Source organism: Mycteria americana, chromosome 3, assembly GCF_035582795.1.
Source record: "Mycteria americana isolate JAX WOST 10 ecotype Jacksonville Zoo and Gardens chromosome 3, USCA_MyAme_1.0, whole genome shotgun sequence".
Lineage (NCBI taxonomy): Eukaryota > Metazoa > Chordata > Aves > Ciconiiformes > Ciconiidae > Mycteria > Mycteria americana.
The window spans coordinates 87,447,465-87,465,791 of NC_134367.1; the positions used below are offsets into that span (position 1 = coordinate 87,447,465).

At 37.4% G+C, this 18,327-nt stretch overlaps 1 protein-coding gene across 1 annotated transcript in view; it reads right to left on the reverse strand.

Moving 5' to 3' along the window:
• Positions 1 to 18,327, reverse strand: part of RGS7 (regulator of G protein signaling 7) — a 233,371-nt gene that overhangs the window by 36,752 nt on the left and 178,292 nt on the right. Inside the window, exons 6-7 of the mRNA XM_075497396.1 lie at positions 12,546 to 12,597; positions 32 to 96 (exon numbers count right to left, since the gene is read on the reverse strand). Coding sequence (XP_075353511.1) covers positions 32 to 96; positions 12,546 to 12,597 — 117 coding nt within the window. The remainder of the gene's footprint in view (positions 1 to 31; positions 97 to 12,545; positions 12,598 to 18,327) is intronic.

Sequence of the window (18,327 nt, forward strand, 5' to 3'; positions counted from 1 at the left end):
CAGAGAAATTTACTTTTCCCCAGGTACTTACAGCTTCATAGTCTGCTAGCTCTAGCCTTGCTTTGTTTTGCATTGTCCGCTTGCAGAGGTAAACGGCTGGAACAGAATAAAACAACACAGAATTTGCTACTATCTCACAAACACAGCAGACCAGAAATCTAGAGGCTTCATCTCAATTTTACTGCTAGCTTTTTTTGTTTTGATTTCTCCCTCTATTCTAAAAAGCTTTAAAGACATAATCAATGCTACCAGTATTGTAACTAAAATGATGGGTCAGATACAGAGATTCATTAAATAATTATAAAATCTGCTTTATGCAACAGACATCATATACAAAATGCTTGAGATACTTGGGGTGAGATTGTTTAATGGCCAGGGAACTAGCACGTTAAAGAAAAAATGGAAAAAACATTTTTTAAACTGTGTGTGTATAACTCATAATGCATAAGAGTTTTGTCAGGAGCTGCTGCTATATTAGTCAAATAGGTTTTTAAGAACGTGTATACATGGTTTTATTTATTTTTACTTCATATTTAGAAATCACAAAATTTCAACCTAAGAAGATTAAAATTAATTAATTTTAATTAATTAATTAAAAATTAATTCCAGATAAACTTCAAGTCTCACACAGATTAGTCTGCTATAACCAATATTTAAAACAGAAAATAATGAGACCAAAAAATGAAAAAAGTGTATCATGTATTAGATATAATGAGAAAAAATATTCTTTCATTTATTTTCTAGCTCCAAAATCCCTCAGCAGAGCTGTTCTGTCTCCACCTCATTCAGACAGAGCAGAATCTTAACTAATAGAATACCGAAAGCTAAATACTGAAAGAACACAGCGATGAAAATGAAACTTAAGACTACATAAACAGCACAGCGGTTTGCATCACGTTGCTTGATCCTGCATTCTTTATGCACTCCATTACCCTTGAATGAAGTATATTTCCGATAGACTTTATTTAGCAACAAATACTTCACATCAACTCTGAATATTGTATAGCTTCCCCCACCAGTAAGACGAGTGCAGCACAATTCCTTATTGTCCAATATTTACCCACTTCATTACTTCAGAGCACCTTCTCAGGTGTGAGATGGAGGAATCTTTTGATCAGTGTAGGTAAGAAAACCTTAACTTATCTGTGGTCTCTACGATCAGCAAAAATAGCCCATATTTACTGGCTGTGGTTAGGAATATTCCTGCTTCCTGACTGCCAGCTTGTCCACTACAGGAGCAAAGAGGAATAACTTCACATAGGAACCTAACTCTTGCAATCACTAGAAAGAAGGAAGTGCTCATCTTATATATAGCTTTGATTTTTAAGGTAGTCAAACCAATTATATTTTACAACTCCATGCAAACATTTATTTCTGACAAGTCACCTGCAAATGCATGCAAACCCACTCCAGTGGATGCTCTTTCAGTGGAAGTGATGACAAGCACTTCTAATAACCCCAGCTGCAGTTACAGGTGTTACTTGATGTAAAATGAAGTTATATTTCAATGCAGTTTTCATCTCCCCCCTCCCTTTCATTTTCTGTGTGTTATCTAGCCTATTTTCTTTCATACTTTTTCACTTTCCACTCCCATAAGAAGCCATGGTGTCTTTCTCTATTCCTGGCACTCCCATATCCCCTCTGGTTCCAAAGCAATTTCTGTATCTACAAAATCTACAAATACAAATACAAATCCACATCACACACCAAGCATAGCAGACAAACAGTTTCTATAGCCTCAGTTTCCATGCATACTAATATTAGTATACACTTACACTAATGCATTGGCATGCATGCTGAAATGTCACAAAAAGATGAGGGGATGAATTCTGGATGAATCTTTGTACCTAGGTTGCATCCACAATCAGTACAGTGGTAAGAGAATACTGAGGAGAGAGATGGTCTTTGTCATTTAGTTCCTTTTACAGTGAAGCATTTTCCTCTCTTTTCCTTCAAAATCAGTTATTTCATTGAACAAGAAAAAAAAATCCCTAAAGCCCTTGAAAATATTAGCAATAAAATACATATTTAATAGAAATGTGTAGCAGTTCTGAGAATTGCAGGGGTCAAATTTTGTCCAGTCCAACCAGTCTAATACCATTTCAACAGAAAAAAACCAAACTCCCTGTTCTCTGCTCTTGATTAAGCCCTTGTAAATCACATTCTCATGGTCCCTGTATAGGCACCTTTAGTTAGTTTAGCACTTCCTTGAGTCCCATTGTGGGTATATTTTGGGATTAGCATCTCCTGCTACCTCCAACAAAAATCATTGCTGCAGAGGTGGCTGACTGTCCATCTTTCTGTCAGGACAGGTTTTAACAAAAAAGCATCTTCAGATCACAGAGTTCTCAACACTGGCCAAACAACCACGAGGTCACCAGGAGTAGGAGAGAGGAATTAGCTTGCCACACTATTAATCTAATACTGTGTCTAAGAAAACTCTTGTTTTCACTGTGACTGTACTGCAGTATTTTCCCTGCAGCATTCTTTTAATGACCCTTTTTGATCCAACTCCATAGCAAATAGTCCGTAAAAGAATGCTTGTTTTTCATTATGAGCATAACTTAGCCAAGACCCAAAAAATCATGTTCATCCCTCAGACCTTTTTTCTCTGGACTATCCAGATCCCCACCCCTTCAGGAGCCTAAAGGTTATAATACCTGTGGCTTGGATGCTTTATGTCAGAAATGTTTCTATGTGCCAGTGTGGATAAGGCAGAATATGCCCAAGAAATGTTTAGTTATTTGGGAAATACGACATATCCCCTAGCGTAGAAGAAAACAGTCCTGAAGGACATTCCTACTCTTTGACTTAATTTACAGCCGTTGTTATGTGCTAACAATTACATCCTTATTATAGAAGTGCATGTTTGAGGATCTATTTAAGTGCTACTTGTAGTCACACAAGAAGCTGGCAGCAGCTCAGGAATTTGAGTTCTCCAGTTCACACTCTTGTTATCATATTCTTTGGCTTGCCTGTAACAAAATTCACTAGCACATTGGAAAGCAAGAAGAATGTGAAAATCACTCTCATTTTCAGCCAGAACATTTGAAGACACAGAGAAATGAGGTTTTGTTCTTCTGACTTCTAGGGCAATGAGGTCTGAAATATGGATACTCCCATCTTTCACAGGTACCACTCCTTTTCTGCACTAAAACACGTGTGAAGTAACTGCATGTGTCCAGTAGCCTGACCCCGAGCATCTGGGGAGGATGTCAGTCAGTTTCCCTCTCAAAGCAGAGTCATGAGCCCTCAGCATTTCAGAGAATGACAGTGTCTGGTTTTCTAATCCCATGATTTGTATGAGTTGTCATTGTTTTTACAGCTTCACACAGAAATACAATCTGCAGGAAAGGTCTCCAACTAAAAGCTCCGCTATTTCTCTATATAGTTCTCTATTTATCTACCTCCAAAGGTCCTGGTCAGGGCCCTCAGTACACCAAGGAGCTGTAATTGCCCTGAGCAGCCCATCCAGGGTCTCCACTGAGGCCCCCTGTGCCTAGGAGCTGTGCTTAAGCCCAGCTACCTCCCCTGGCCCTGGCTTGAGCTATGAGCTCGATATGCCTCTAACCAGCCCTGTAACTTACCAACACTGTCCTGGCTTCCTGGCTTGACCTTGGACCTTCCTGGTCACTTGAGACTTCGTCAGTGAGGACATTGCTCCTGCCTGCACTGTTGCCACCCTCAGTTCTTGCTTACCTTCCCTTGCAGAGCTGCCCGCTTTTGCCGCTCCCTGACAAGGGTCCTGAAAAATGCTTAATATATGGATGAATGATTTGCAAGGAACAGGGTCTGATTAATAACCTCAATTTGCTAAATATGGACTGCCACATACACTCTTATTTTTAGAGCCAGTGTATTCTGATAGATTTTGCAATCAACATGATTGCCTCCACTAAAGTGAATTATATATTAGATGCTATAGTTTGTGCTTTAGAAGTGACTGATTATCATGAGAAAAGAGACTTGCCAATATTTTAAGGGCAATATTAATATGCAACATTTCATAATGAAAGATGGTCAGTGATGTTTATAAATGGACATTTGAACCACAAACCAGTACTAAAACACACTTTGGTAGCTGTGCAGTAAATAGAGACTACTCACTCTTGAAAATTCTGTTCAGGCATTCACAAAACGTGGGCAATGTGAGAGCTTAAAGTGAGATTGCAAAGTGTTCTAGCGAGTTGCATGAAAAGGGTGTCTGGGTTTTCCTTCTTGCAAGTTTTTAAACTGTTACACCCAAAATAACCCATTTTCATGGTTAGCTACCTTTGTTTCCTATTCTTGACTGTTCACTTGTACTTGAAAGCTCCTAAGAAACCTCTATAGATTTTTTTCTTTAAATAAGATCATAGTGATAATGACAGGTTTCATTCTAGAATCAAGAAACTGGACTGAGTACACATTATATTACACACACTTACTGGAAAAAAAACAGAGCTTTCACCCAAAAGTTAAATTGGGGAATTTAAACTTGTTGCTAAACAGGGGCTAAATCTTTCCTCTCACCACAGCAGAGGAAAAGCCTCAGCAAAATTCAGTGGAAGGACAACTGGGCCTCTGAAGACCACGGATAATGCTACCTACACATCCACCACAAACCTAAACTCCTTACATAATTGTCTCAGTGCCAGTGGTGTTACAGCTTGATTCAGCCCCAGATGGTGGGCGTAATTTTCAGTGAACACTCATTACCTCCACTGAGGCCAGATTAAATTTATACTCTCTGTGAGTCAAAATTCTGGTTTCCAAGTCAGTGTGTACATGCCTAGTCAGTATTTAAAGAGCAGAGAAAATAGAAAGTACTGCAAGGTCTAAGGGTGTCAAAGTGTCCTGTGGGCAGACAGACGTTCTCCTTCCATATGCGAGTGCCTGCGTCAGATGGAGAATTACAGGACAATTGGCACAGAATATGACTGCAGGATGAAGAAAATGAAATCAACTATCTTATTTAAACATCAGAATTTCTATGGCTACTTACACCATCTTTCAGTCACCTCTGCTTTTACTAAATAAAAATAATTTTTTCTTTTTGCAACAGCTGTGGAGTTTCACTTAGTCTTAAAAAATGATGAAAACTTTTAGGTGGACAATCAGCCTTGTGTATCTATAAAAGAACTACACTCTTTAGTAAATACTAATAACGTTAAGTTAGAAGGAAGACCATGATAGCTTATGTGCACTAAATTGCCAAATGGTCAAAAATGTAACTTCTGAAACACTCCTCCCTTTCTCTACTTGTTGCTCTTTGATTACACTATTTCAATAACATTGAAGGAATGCAATTGGATTATAGATTTAGGTGGGTAGAGGACTTTCTTACATAAACCAAGGGCAAGAAAAAACAAATTTCAAACTACCAGAGACACACAAAACACAAAAGTCCCCAGATGAGTTTGGCCTGGGAAAGTCCTGCAGGGTGACAAAAAGAGGTATGGAAGAGAGGTCACCCAAGCTACATAAACTATAGGATCAGATAAAGAATATCCTGGTGTCAAATCTAATTTAAAATTGCATCCATTGAATTATTTCATACTTCTTGATGTTATCATAATGTTTCCAATTTGCATTCAAGAACTTAACACCCTGCTTTGGCACCAAAAAAAAAGCTTTCTACCTCCTCTTAAGGCTCTCAGATTTAAGGGCAACTCGAATGCACTTGCTATGTAGCTTCTAAGAAGAGGAGGTGCAACAAATCCAAATACATTGATTTTGCATAGAAACCACCTAGGGCATGTGCAATCCAAGGCAAGGCTGAGGATGTCAGAAGTGGAGAGTCTTTTCTTCTAAACTGCAAAGATCAGCTACAGGGATGGGATCAGAAGGTGGCCATTACTTGACAAAGTGGGCAATTACTCAGTGCTCACCTGGCAAAGCGCTATCAGTGGCAAGACAGTGCATGACTACAGAAAAAAGCATTTGTTGTCACTGCTCCCTTCATGGCCTGAAAGCTCTAATTTCCATATTGATAATGAAACAGACAGACCTATTTAGTTTGCTCAACATGGCAATTTGAAAGCAATTCTGAAAATTATGAGTTATGTTTATAAATCTCAGAACTTATTCTGATAAGAAATTTTATCTCCATTTATTGGGGCCCTAGATGCAGATTATCAATGCTTTAAAAGTAATGCTTTTAAAATAATGGTGCAGAAAACATGTACTTGGGTCAGTTACCTTTTCATATGCGTGCATACAAATGCATTGGCCAAACATATTTCCAATGCTCCACATATTATGGAAATAGGTTACACATTCATGGAAAGAAAAATTCAGGTAAGTACAAAACTGTGAAGTGGTGAGCTGGCTGGAAAGCATTTTCAGGAAATGCCTCCTGCTTACAGAGCCCTCATTGCGGTTGTTTGTCAGTGTCAGTATTAGCAAGGATCAGAACAAAATTCAGAACATGCTTGTTGAAGTGACACTTTCTTTTCATCATTTATATGATGACAGAGATAGCTCCTAATGAGTGATTTGTGTAGCTCTGCAGAGAAATATAATAGGATACGAATTCAGAGTGGAAAAAAATCTTGTAGGTCACCTCTTCCATCTTTCTGCCAATGCAAGTCTCTTTCCTAAAGCTCATTTGATTCGGTTCTGCCCCGATTAAATTTTATGCATAGCAAGCACTGGCCCCAGCCACATTTTCTTTAGGGACTATTCTCCTTGATATCCTGTACTCCTCACTTAGTCCTGCCACCAAGATCTTAGTCAATATATTCTGTATATGTAGTTTCTTAAAGCAAAGTCACTCACTTAAGGAGCCACAACCCAGTCTTAGCAACAATTTAGTACATTATTTGAGTCTGGTGGAAAGATCCTGTTTCTTACTACACCTAGAAATCCAGCAAATTTTGAGACACTTTGAGACAGGTCCTTAAAGGAGGGATCTCTATTAAGGACCTAAGAGGATTGCTTGCCAGAGTCATTGCTGACGTACTCTGGCTGACACTAGCTGTGGAAAAAATGGGAACTGGGCATCAAGGTTCAAGATTATAGAACTGCAGAGCTCTCCAGAAACTACTTACACTATATTGGTAAATTTCTCCTCATTCTCATGGCATAAATTTTAACAAATACATTTTTATTCATATCTCCCAATTTATATCGAAGAAAATGCTACTCTGCTACCAGTTTTGCCCCAAGCTACTGACTCATATTTATGGATTGATTTCCAGAGATGCTGAGCACACGCAGTTTTCCAGCAGAGTTCAGGTAAGCAACAGGGTTTAATATTTCTCAAACACAAATCGCTTACTAATAAGCTGTTGCCAAGGGAATCCTGCCTGAGCATTTGGGCAAAGAAAGTATATAATGCATCCTCTGTACAGTTCTCCTTCTAGCCAGTTACTCCATGGAAAAGGGTGCAGCAAGACGAATGAGAGAGAAAATTCCTGAACTAATCAAATTTTCATAAAGGGATTTGAAGCTAGGCTCATAAAATAAGGGGGCAACAAACTCTAGAGAGAAAATTATACGAAAATTTTTAATATTTTCATATAATATTTTCATATGAAATATTTTCGTAATATTTAATATTTTCATATGATACATGATCGCAGTTACTTTTTGTGCACTATGTACTCTTTATCATGACTAACACATTTGGCAGAGGAGGGGCAGATGAGCCAGGTGCAATGGCTCGTGTTCAGAACGGAGCAGCAGAGGCTGAACACAGAGAGGTCTCTGTCAGTTTGCTCTTAAGCAATAAGAAGGTATCATTAGGAAGGGAGCTTTGCACAGACTGACTTGCTAGCTGATTATCAAGAAAATTTAAAAAGGACAGACTTTTGCTTTCATAAAAATGCTGGAAAACCACAGCTATAAGACAACAACTTTCACACAGCAAAAGTAGATGGTTTCCTTATTTTACTGTAACTCAGACTGGATAACAGAGCCATGAATATCTATAGAACTGCCACAGAAGTTTACAGGCAGCACTTATCCAGACAGGGAGCTTACACTTTTAGAGGGAGCAATTAATTAAGGCTATTTTTTTTCCTGTAAGTGCTCTAATTTCCTAGAAGATTGCCTTTACAGCACATGACTTTACCTGGAAGGCTACTGAAAATATGTGCATTTTCAAAACTTGTCTTTCTTCACAGCAGAATTTAAGAATATGCTTTGAATATATAGAAAAATAGTCTCATTTAGCATCATTTACAGATAACACAGTCATGTGCTCTTAAACTCATGTTGCATTATCAGTTATTTACTGTGTTCTCCATAACCTACCAAGATTCTGCAATCCTCCTCCATTTTTAACTCATTTGGGAGAAATGCACACACATAAAATTACAAGGCTCAAACAGCATCCTCTTGCAACTATATAGATGCAGTTGACTGTTGTCTTCTAGTGTTAGTCCAAACCTTCTTAACACATAAGTGACTTAACATAAGTGACTGTGGCATTTTAAAAATTTTATTCTGTCTCTCCTTTGAACGTACTTCTTTTTTTAATATGCAGTTAACTGTACAAAAAGGTCTGTATGTCACAGACACCTTTGAGTTTAACCATCAACAAAAGTGCACTAGAGAAAATGAGTAAAAGTTACTAATCCTTCTTCATATCTTATACGCCTGAAATTCTTTTAAGCCTCTTACTTTGTCACAACTATGTTCATTTGTTTGCTTAGGCTTAGGCTTGAGCTTTTCAAACACAAAAATAATTCCTATTTTGTTGTGAATGGAATTTTTCCCTAACCTTTCGTATTTCTTATTTATCACATTCAAAAAAGAACAGTAAGGAACTGAATTCCTCAAATTTGCAACAGCTGTGAGTCACTAAACCTCCAAGAGAACCTGTCGAGCCCCATGAGAACTGAGGCCAAATGCATACAGAATAACAATTTCATATGTGGCATTATATTTCCCCTTTCTGAGACTTAACAAGCCTCCATATTTAATTAATTCTTAATGACATGAACAGTTTTTAATCTGCCAGAAAAAAATTCTGTCAGTTACAAAATTACATCTGTAAGAAAAGAGAAGATGATTACAGGTAGGTCGCATGCACAGCCATTAGCTGCATTCATTTCCAGAGCCAGTTTTCTGAACTGAGATCCAATTCTATTTGTCACAAAGCCAAATCATAATTCAGGAACATGACTTAACTCACAGGAAACACAAAGTGATTTGAACTACACTGGCCTTAAAATTTATTATTATTATTTTTAATTAATAATTAATTATTATTATTATTATTATTATTATTATTATTATTATTATTATTATTATTATTAATGTGCGTACTTCTTTTCATTAATAAAATCCCACTGAAACCAATGGGATTCTACACAGAACAACATGTCCCACATGGGTGGACTCCAAGACATACGGCATTAAAACAGGTATCTTCAACAGATGGAACCTAAGAACCTGCCTTTTTAAAAATTATTTGCAATTTGAGGCATCTCTTTGAGATCTCTTATAGCATGACTTTCAAGAAAAAGGAAGGGAGATTTTCAGCACTTTGTGAAAATTAACAGTTTCTTAGTAACCTCAGAATGATCAGATGGTCAATATTTTGATAGTTACAATCAAAACCAAAGGCTACACAATTCCACTTTGACACACAATAAATTAATCCAAGCCCTCTTTTTGCCACCAAGGCATAGCACTGAGCAATAGCTTTATTATGAGAACAGGTCTGCAGTTTCTTGGCATTTTGGAAGATTCTGTTTTCATGTCTTTTTTCTTCACATTTTCTTCAGATAAATCTTTTTTAATGAAAATATTCAATATTACAAGCTCACGTGGAACAAGAAATTATATTTTAGAGAAGATATTAACATATTATGCAAAGATGTAAAGATTATTTGTTGCTGAGTTAGCGCTGGTAATAAACTAACACATGCAGTATCTCAATTTCATTTGATTTCTAGTTTAAGATTAATTATTTTCCTGGCAGAATGCTACATTCTGGACAGTAGCCCAGCTATGGGTGAGTAATTGTAAATGGTTGGGAGTAATTCTGAAATTAAAATAAAATTGTAGTCTGTTTTCAAAGACTTGTAAAATTAGGTCAATGCCAAAGAAAGGGGTTTGCTTTGTTAATAACTTTGATAAAGGAAGATTACAGAGAAAGCCTACTTCTTGCTGGCCTTGAGAGACTCCTAACGCCTGCCACAATCATTAGTTTTAGGAGGTGCAGTTTCAAGCTTGGTTAGGACAAGTCCATGAAAATGGAAGCACTGCATAGTACCATAATACATGACAAGTATGAAATACATTTGCATATCTGTAATAACATATATTCTATTTATTATATTTTCTAGGAAGTAACAGAATTACTGTGAAAATCTGCAGAACCTCTTTGGAGTGTATTTGAGGTGGAATTTACCCTTTAATATGCCCAAATTGTTTCAATCCTACTTTAGATTTATTTTGGATTCTTGAATATTATCTGTTCGATTTTTCTGTATTCCTCTGATGACCACTGTTTACAACAGTTATATGATCCTTTTTGCAAGCAGCTGTATTCAGTTCTCCCCTTATCTGCCCTCTACGTATATTCATAGAAAGGTAACAGAAAAAAATGCTCAGGCCACAAGGCAAATGCTAATTTGCCTGGGAAGATGCTAACCTAAAAGAACAGTATTGAACCTAATAAGAACCTAATAAGAACCTAATAAGAACACATTGTTGTCTTAAAAATTTTTTTTCCTGCGAATGCTCTAGCATTAGCCAGTTCTGGTGAAGCATGGCCACCTTAGGTAGATCTAGTGCAATGCTCTGACCGTGTTGCATGGCGGAGCTGTGGGTGGGTTTCTTACAGGCTTGCACCTTTGGCTCATGACTCCGAAAGAGCAATGAGATGTCAGAGTTGGGGCTTTCCCTTCCTTCACCCCTCTGCAACAGAAGAGCTTAAATTCACCAACTGGAACATATTTTACAGGTCTTATATTTAAATCTCAAAACCTCTCAAATGAGTTCAACAAAGGTACCTCCCTGCATGATGAAGAAACTGATTCCCAACTTTAATTCTCTATTTCTGGCATACAAAAACTCGACAGATTATGTAAGATTTCTATTTACTGACTGAGGTATGTAATTCATTGCTCAGTCCAGTGATCAGCTGTGACTAGAAAGTTAGCGTCTCCTAATTTAGATTAAAGGATATTAATAGAAACATTCTCAGCCTGATCTCAAGTTCAGACCTGTTAAGCATATATTTATTTATTAAAATCCCCCTGGTAATGTAATACATGTCACAGCTGAACCACTCAATGTCTCTTAAAACCATAGTAAATTACTTTCTGATCTTTAACATATTAGGAGACTATACTGAAGTGCCCTCTGAGAAAAGCAAATAACACTTTTGAGGAAAGGAAAAAACAGTGTAATAAGTGGTAAATCTAACATTTCTCCTTCAGTGACTAATTTCCTCATATGGAGTGGCTAATCACTCAGGTGTGGTATGAATTACTCCTCCTTTGTAGCTTTCAATAACTATTTGCTGGACATCTTCAAATCTCAGTATTTTAAAGAAAGATGAACATTTTTCTCCTTCTATAGGATGCGGAAACTGTCACTGTTTTCAAACTCTACCTTGAAGGCACTCAGTTGTGCTGAGAGTCTTAGCTTGAAATTGTTTTATTTAGCAATGTATTTGAAATTAAACTGTGTCTTCTGCGGAAAGGAAGGAAGCATCCATCTCTGCGGTCTTCAGCTCCCAAGGGCTGAGACTGGATCTATATTACAAGTGAACATGCATCTAAATTTCTGAAAAGCTGTAAATAGAGACTTTCAAAGTTTGAGTTTTTGAAAAGGTAAGCTATCATGTACATGCTTAGTTATCTAAATAAGTGACCTGGTCTTCAGATCAGCTGAGTACTTACAGTCTGGATTAGAATGAACAGGAGACTGCACATAGATGATGCATTTTCTTTAAAAATCAGGTCACGATTTCGTGTACAGAGGCACCTAATTTTGGTTATAATTTTTTATGAGCTTTTTTTTAATACTTTACTATCTATTATCTTCAGATTTTCCTGTCTAAGCGCACATCAGTAATTACAATGTGTAATTTATGAAACAACCCAAGAAACAGGCAAATAAACAACATATTTTCTAATATAGATCATATTAGAGCCGTATTAGTTTCCATAATAAATAATTTTCCACACAGTGTATATCAGAAATAAGAGATCTAAACTAGGCACATCTTTGGGTCTGAATCTGAGAATAACTACTGCACAACCATCAATAAAGTGTCCTCTGCTTCACTGAGACTTTGTCACTGTAAATAATTACACTTCCTGGAACAAACAGAAGATGTAAATGACAAGGTAGGTTTTGATGAGTTTTGAGGCTTTTTTTTTTCCTCAGATCAACTCCAAATCTGACTTTAATAAACTTTGAATAAACTTTGATAAAGGTAACAACACATTCATTTCAATATCAGCAATTCTTGCCAGGAATTACATGACATATAATTATGTTTTTAACAGTGGGATGATTAAACAAGACAGACTGCAATGATGTGTTCATTCACATAATACATAATTCCCAAAAGAAATAGGAAAGATTTCTACACTGACCATAGTCTGTGTTTTCCGGCTCCCAACAATTTGATGGCCAAAAATAGGGTGTCTATAGACAAAACAAAAAAGCAGGGAACTCAAGTTAGACAATGCAAGCATTATACAGTCCTTGGATTGATACTGGTTTTCAGAGTCAATTTACATTTTGGTAGACCTATTATATTGTTACCTTGACAATTTTGAAATAGGCATCAAAACAGAAAATTACTTTTGTATGCTTATTTATTGCACGAGTGTCAGAATGGCATTGAAAAAGGAGAACAAAGTGTTCTTTTTATTCTTAGTTAACGGAGCAAAAACCACAAGGTTAGGTAGTGAGGTTGCCTTTTTCATCTTCCCTAGCAACATACTTCTCACATGTCCTGAAGAATCAGTTTTAGCAGGTGAAAAGACAGAAGATACTTTGGGGTACATTCAGTTCTTGATTTTGGAGAGTTTTCATTAGTGCATATTAGTATTCAATACTCTTTCCTAGGAGTTATTTGTTTAAAAATGCCACCAAACACAACCTGTTTTCACAAAGTTATCAAAGTTCTTTTCATTTGTTGAATTCTATCTTTTTTCCTAATTGTTTACCAATTGTGATTTAAAATGTGATTTTTTTAATAGAAAGCCAATAAAAGTATCAATAACTAGTTCAATACTATGCTTATTAAAACTGTGCTAAATGTATTGTTAAAATAATTCACTTGACCAAATGAAGAATATAAGACCATATAGGCATTTTTCATACAAATAACTTAATTCTTAAAATGGTAACTTTTTGTTAAAATGTAAAGGATTATAGTTTTTTATACATAACACATTCATATATATATACATACACACTCATACAGAGAATTATATATTATTTGAGCAGTTGAATTGATCTCATTAAATATGTGGACTGGTCTGAGTCATATTTCAAAACACAGGTGCTTCCTTAGGAAAAAATTCTTCTTTACTGTCTGTTTCTTATTGTTTTTTCTCAAAGATCTCCCAGCTGCAAACATGGAAACCTCTCTTGCTGCCCACTTCCCTCAAAATTATTTTAATGTTAATCTGGAAACCAACAGGGCTGAAGGGTGACACATTCATACCTACTGTAAGGTTACATATATATTGTGAAAAATCTCTCTCTAGTATAACAATGACCCATCAACTTTAATAGGAGCGATTTAGAACTTGTTATTTATCAAGCAAAAGCAATGAGTTAAAGGGTAAAAAAGAAACTATCACAAGCTAACTTCACAGACGGAGATGTGTTTCTTGTAAGCTGTTTTGTGCTCTATAATGGAGCAGCAATAAGTCATTTTCCTATGAACTGTTCCTTTGCAGTGCCACTGAAATCAAAGTGACCAGTATAAGCACAAATGGAAAGAAGAGGAACCCCTAAACAATGAATGGCAGCACTCAGTGAATCCTGGAGAAGCAAGAAGCTATAAAAGTAGTTTAACAATGTCAATCATATAAAGCATAAAGTCATCATCATTTAAATATACAGTTTTCAAACTCAGGGAGGGACAACAGTCCTTCCTTAGAGACATGAAGTGTATCTCAGGAGAGGCCCAAGGAGAAAAGCACAACTACATAATTTTCCTGCTAACAGTAACTTTAACCTTTGTTTATGGGTCCAAGCTGAGCTTCTGGAAAAAGGATGCAGTGAGGGTTACTAAATACATAGAAACCATATCCACTCAGGCAGCTCCTGAGCTGAAACTGGCTGGGGCTCAGATTTTATTTAGGGGGGAGTAGCAGTTATGGTGGAGGATGGCTGGAGAAAGGTGCAGGGGAAGAGCCCTTTCAGAAGTAAAGAGACAGAGATTTTTCCAATGGTGGGTATACTTGCCGCAAGTTCCATATTAAAACTCTTAGTACATACTTAGGATTTCTCTTGACAAATTACATATATTCCCATCCCAGCTGAGACTAAAAAATAAATTCTGTCTCCTGATTTTGAGCAAATCCCAAAATGGCTTTTGGCATTCATTTCACATCAGGCTATGAGGAAATACTATATATTCACAACTATATGTTTATGATGTAAGAAGAGGACTCTGTTGTTTCATGGATAAATGAAAAGCTACCTGCAGCCAGCAAGAATACTGCAAGAAATAGTTCTGAGAGGCTCTCAGAGAGATTCTATCAATCAAGGATAAATCTGATATTACTTTTTTCAGTATTTAGTTAAAATAGCACATTAAACTTTTACTGGGACTTGCACATCAGTGGTGGAGAGAGAATGGGCGCTAAACAGAATATAGGAAAGGGGGCAGGATTTTCAATGTTGTGAAATGTTACTTTAGCTCACTAGGAGGCAGAGGCTCACTAGGTGGCCAAGGCTTTTCTGAAGGATGAAAAGGTGCGTCCCAATGGCAGGACCTGCTTCTAACAGAGGGACTCAGTTCAGACCAATGCTGAGAAGTGTGAAAATGCACGGAGGACACATTTTCCCTTCTAAAGCTGAACGAAACTTTCGAGGGAACAGATAAAATAGATTTTGTTCCATTAAAGAATACCCGACCAAGACTTTGCAGGTGTGGTACTTGGAGTGAAAGTAACTGCAGGATGAGACTGGTATTCTGCAAAGACGAGCACAGCAGCGTGAGGGCCAGCAGGCTCAGAGAACAGGCGGAGGAGGTCTCAGGAAAGTAAACCAAGGGACAAAGAGATGGAAGGGAGATGGCAGTTATTGAAAGAGCCCGATGAAACCTCCAAGTACTTTTAGAGAGAAAGCGTAGTGACAGGCCAGTGTAACCACACTGGCAATCTCCAATCAACTAAACATGAAAAAGAGATCATGGAAAAAGCACAAATTAATGCGTATGCTACTAAGGATGAGTCTAAGCCTCCCTGTGCCACCATGCCTCTGGAGATAAAAGCAGAAAAGTTAAAATAGAACATGAGTTTTAATTAGCAAAGCACATGATACGTCATAATAAAAGGTTTCAATAATTTGTTATAAGGTAAGCCAAAAAGAAACTCCAGCAAAAGGCAAACATTATGATATGAGGAAGGGGTTCAAATAACAGTTAGTACAGATAAGTACAGAAGTGTATTAAATGCCTTCCTTGTTTGAGTCTCCAGAAGGAGGGAGACTGTGGTCAGATAAAGGTCTTTTTGCCCAGGGAATGACACACAGGCGTGAGCTCTCCTTGCTGATGCTCTGAACTGAGCAGGCACAAGCTGCCTCTGAACTGCAAGCCATGACCCTGCCTGTGTGGTGCTCAGATGCATTTAATGGGACCTGCTGAGAAGTACAGCTCATCAGCTGAAGCACTGCAATGTAGCCGGAGCTGGCCTCCAGCCAGCTGGCTCCCAGTGGGAACAAAGTTCAAGTCTGCCTGCAATCAGCTCTGCAAACATGCCCAAAATTAATTTTGACATGAAGATAAGACTACAGGGCAAAGTACAGGAAAAAAAACAGGAAGAAGAATATTTATATGAGGTCAGACAGTTCAGGTTAGAGGCCTGATGAAATTCAGCACAGAACACTTAAGGAATTACTGTGTTTTCATGTGGGTAAATTGTGTTTATTTGTAGAAAACAAAAAAGCCTCACCAGCCACTACGAAGAAAATTAACTCTGTCTCAGCTGAAACCAGGACACCAAACTACAGAACAACTCCTGGTTCCTCAGCACCATGAGTCATACGCATGTGTAAATACTATGATGAAATTTTTGCTCTGCTACTTCTCTTTCTCCTCTACCTCTATCTCTCTATAGTATCTAGTATCTAACCGGCAAGAGTTATCAAAAGTATTGGATTATCTGTATGATGTTTAAAGGGGTGCAAGTTACCTGAAGAGCAAGTTATACATGGAAAAAATATTCGTTCAAGTAACCTTTGAAACATGGGCAGTTATTTTAAAAAAAATCATATAAGGCAGAGGAGCCTCAGAAGACTACAGCAAGGGGAAGATCTACCTTTTTCAGAAAAGGGGAAAAGATGAAATTTTCTGTATTCTAATCTTTCTAGATCTAGTGTCTAGATTGAACAATTGTAATAAACTATCCATTTCTGAATCCTGAAAAGCTAAAGGTTACTAAAATTTGGATTTTTCAAAAATGTATTAGGTCACTGACAATATAAAGCCTCTACTAGATGAGAAATAAACAGTAGATGCTATGTATTTTGACCAAGGCAAAGTCCTACATTACTTTCTTACCAGCAAGTAAAGAATTATGGTATCACCATAAGATAAGTGCTCAAAAGCAGCTATAGCTGCTGATAAAGTTGTATTCAAAGAGTAGACAACTATTCTTCACTTTCAAAGCAGGAAATGGCATTGGTGGGTGCAGAGACAAGGAAAATTCTCCTAAAACCAGACACAAAAAATAGTGGTAAGGGACAGGATTAAGACTTAAACAGAAAGAAAGTCCAAAAAATCAAGAAAAATCTTTAAAAAAACCTAGACACTGAAAATGAAACATGTTAAAAAAATCAGTTTCTGATTAAAGGATATTTGCAATGCTGTGATTGCATGGGAAAAAAACACCAACAATAAACTTGTGTGTAGTTAAATGACTGACGTTTTCCCAAAGGTGTATTCCACATTTTCTTGCCTAATTGTTTGGTATTTAACAGCCACAAAGTTCTGGTCTTAATCTACCTCGCCATGTGTCATGCACATTGGATAAACTGGAATACCCCTTGATAAATTGTAGCAATAAAAGTAAATCTCAAGCAACATCACTCCTGGCTCAGAAAAGACCCAGGGACAAACCTCATCACAAGGGTCCCATGATAGTACAATTCAGTTATTAGAATGATACATTAAGATTTTGAGGAAACGTGTATCAAGGCACCCCATTCAGGCTGGCCCTTGAGTGCACTGAACAGCCCCTTGCCTGTCTCCATTCTTCAGGAGCACGCTCTGGGTGCATCCCCACCACCCCCAGCTGCAGTCCTCCTCAGCCCCAGTGCCTCATGGGCTCCTACCTGCACGGAGATTTATTGGCCCAACCTCTGCAATCAGGCAAGTTAACATCGAGCTTGCACAAGGTTTCAGACAGAAATCCCTGGAACCTTTGACTCCAAAAACCTGATTTTCCTGCAAACGGAGTCTGAAGTTTACTTTGTCCCTTAGATGTTACAGACATCAAATAGTTTAATCACATAACACGTGACTATAATGTATGTGCTGAGTTCATATCTTTCCACTTCTGTTTCAAAAGTCTCCACACAATTTCACAGTCCAGACATTTAATAATCCCTTAGAAGAATTTGCTAGAGAGGTTATCCATGGAGACTGAGGGAAGAAGATTTGCCTTGGTCAACAAGGAAAGATTAGGAAGTAAGAAGACTCTGATAAGATCCTCATGGTCTCATGGAATGAGGTCAGGAGTGAGAATAGGAGGTGTGTGCCCACATAAATGACCTTCTGTATACATGGACTATGCAAACAAAGCTTAGTTTAACTATTTGTTACAACCCACATATCCCAAGTACACTGTAGAAGAATTATAATGTCCCTGGAAACACACATATTCCTATAGCACAAAAATTATACAATCTATGTGCCTTGTTTCATGATCTAGAAACCCTATATAAGTGAAGATTTTCCCCAGGAGAGTTACAGACATGGTATAACATCGTACTTCAACACTACCATTTTCAAAGAGAAGATCACAGAATCATAGAATCATTTAGATTGGAAAAGACCTTTAAGATCATCAAGTCCAACCATTAACCTAGCACTGCCAAGTCCACCACTAAACCATGTCCCTCAGCACCACATCTACACGTCTTTTAAATACCTCCAGGAGTGGTGACTCAACCACTTCCCTGGGCAGCCTG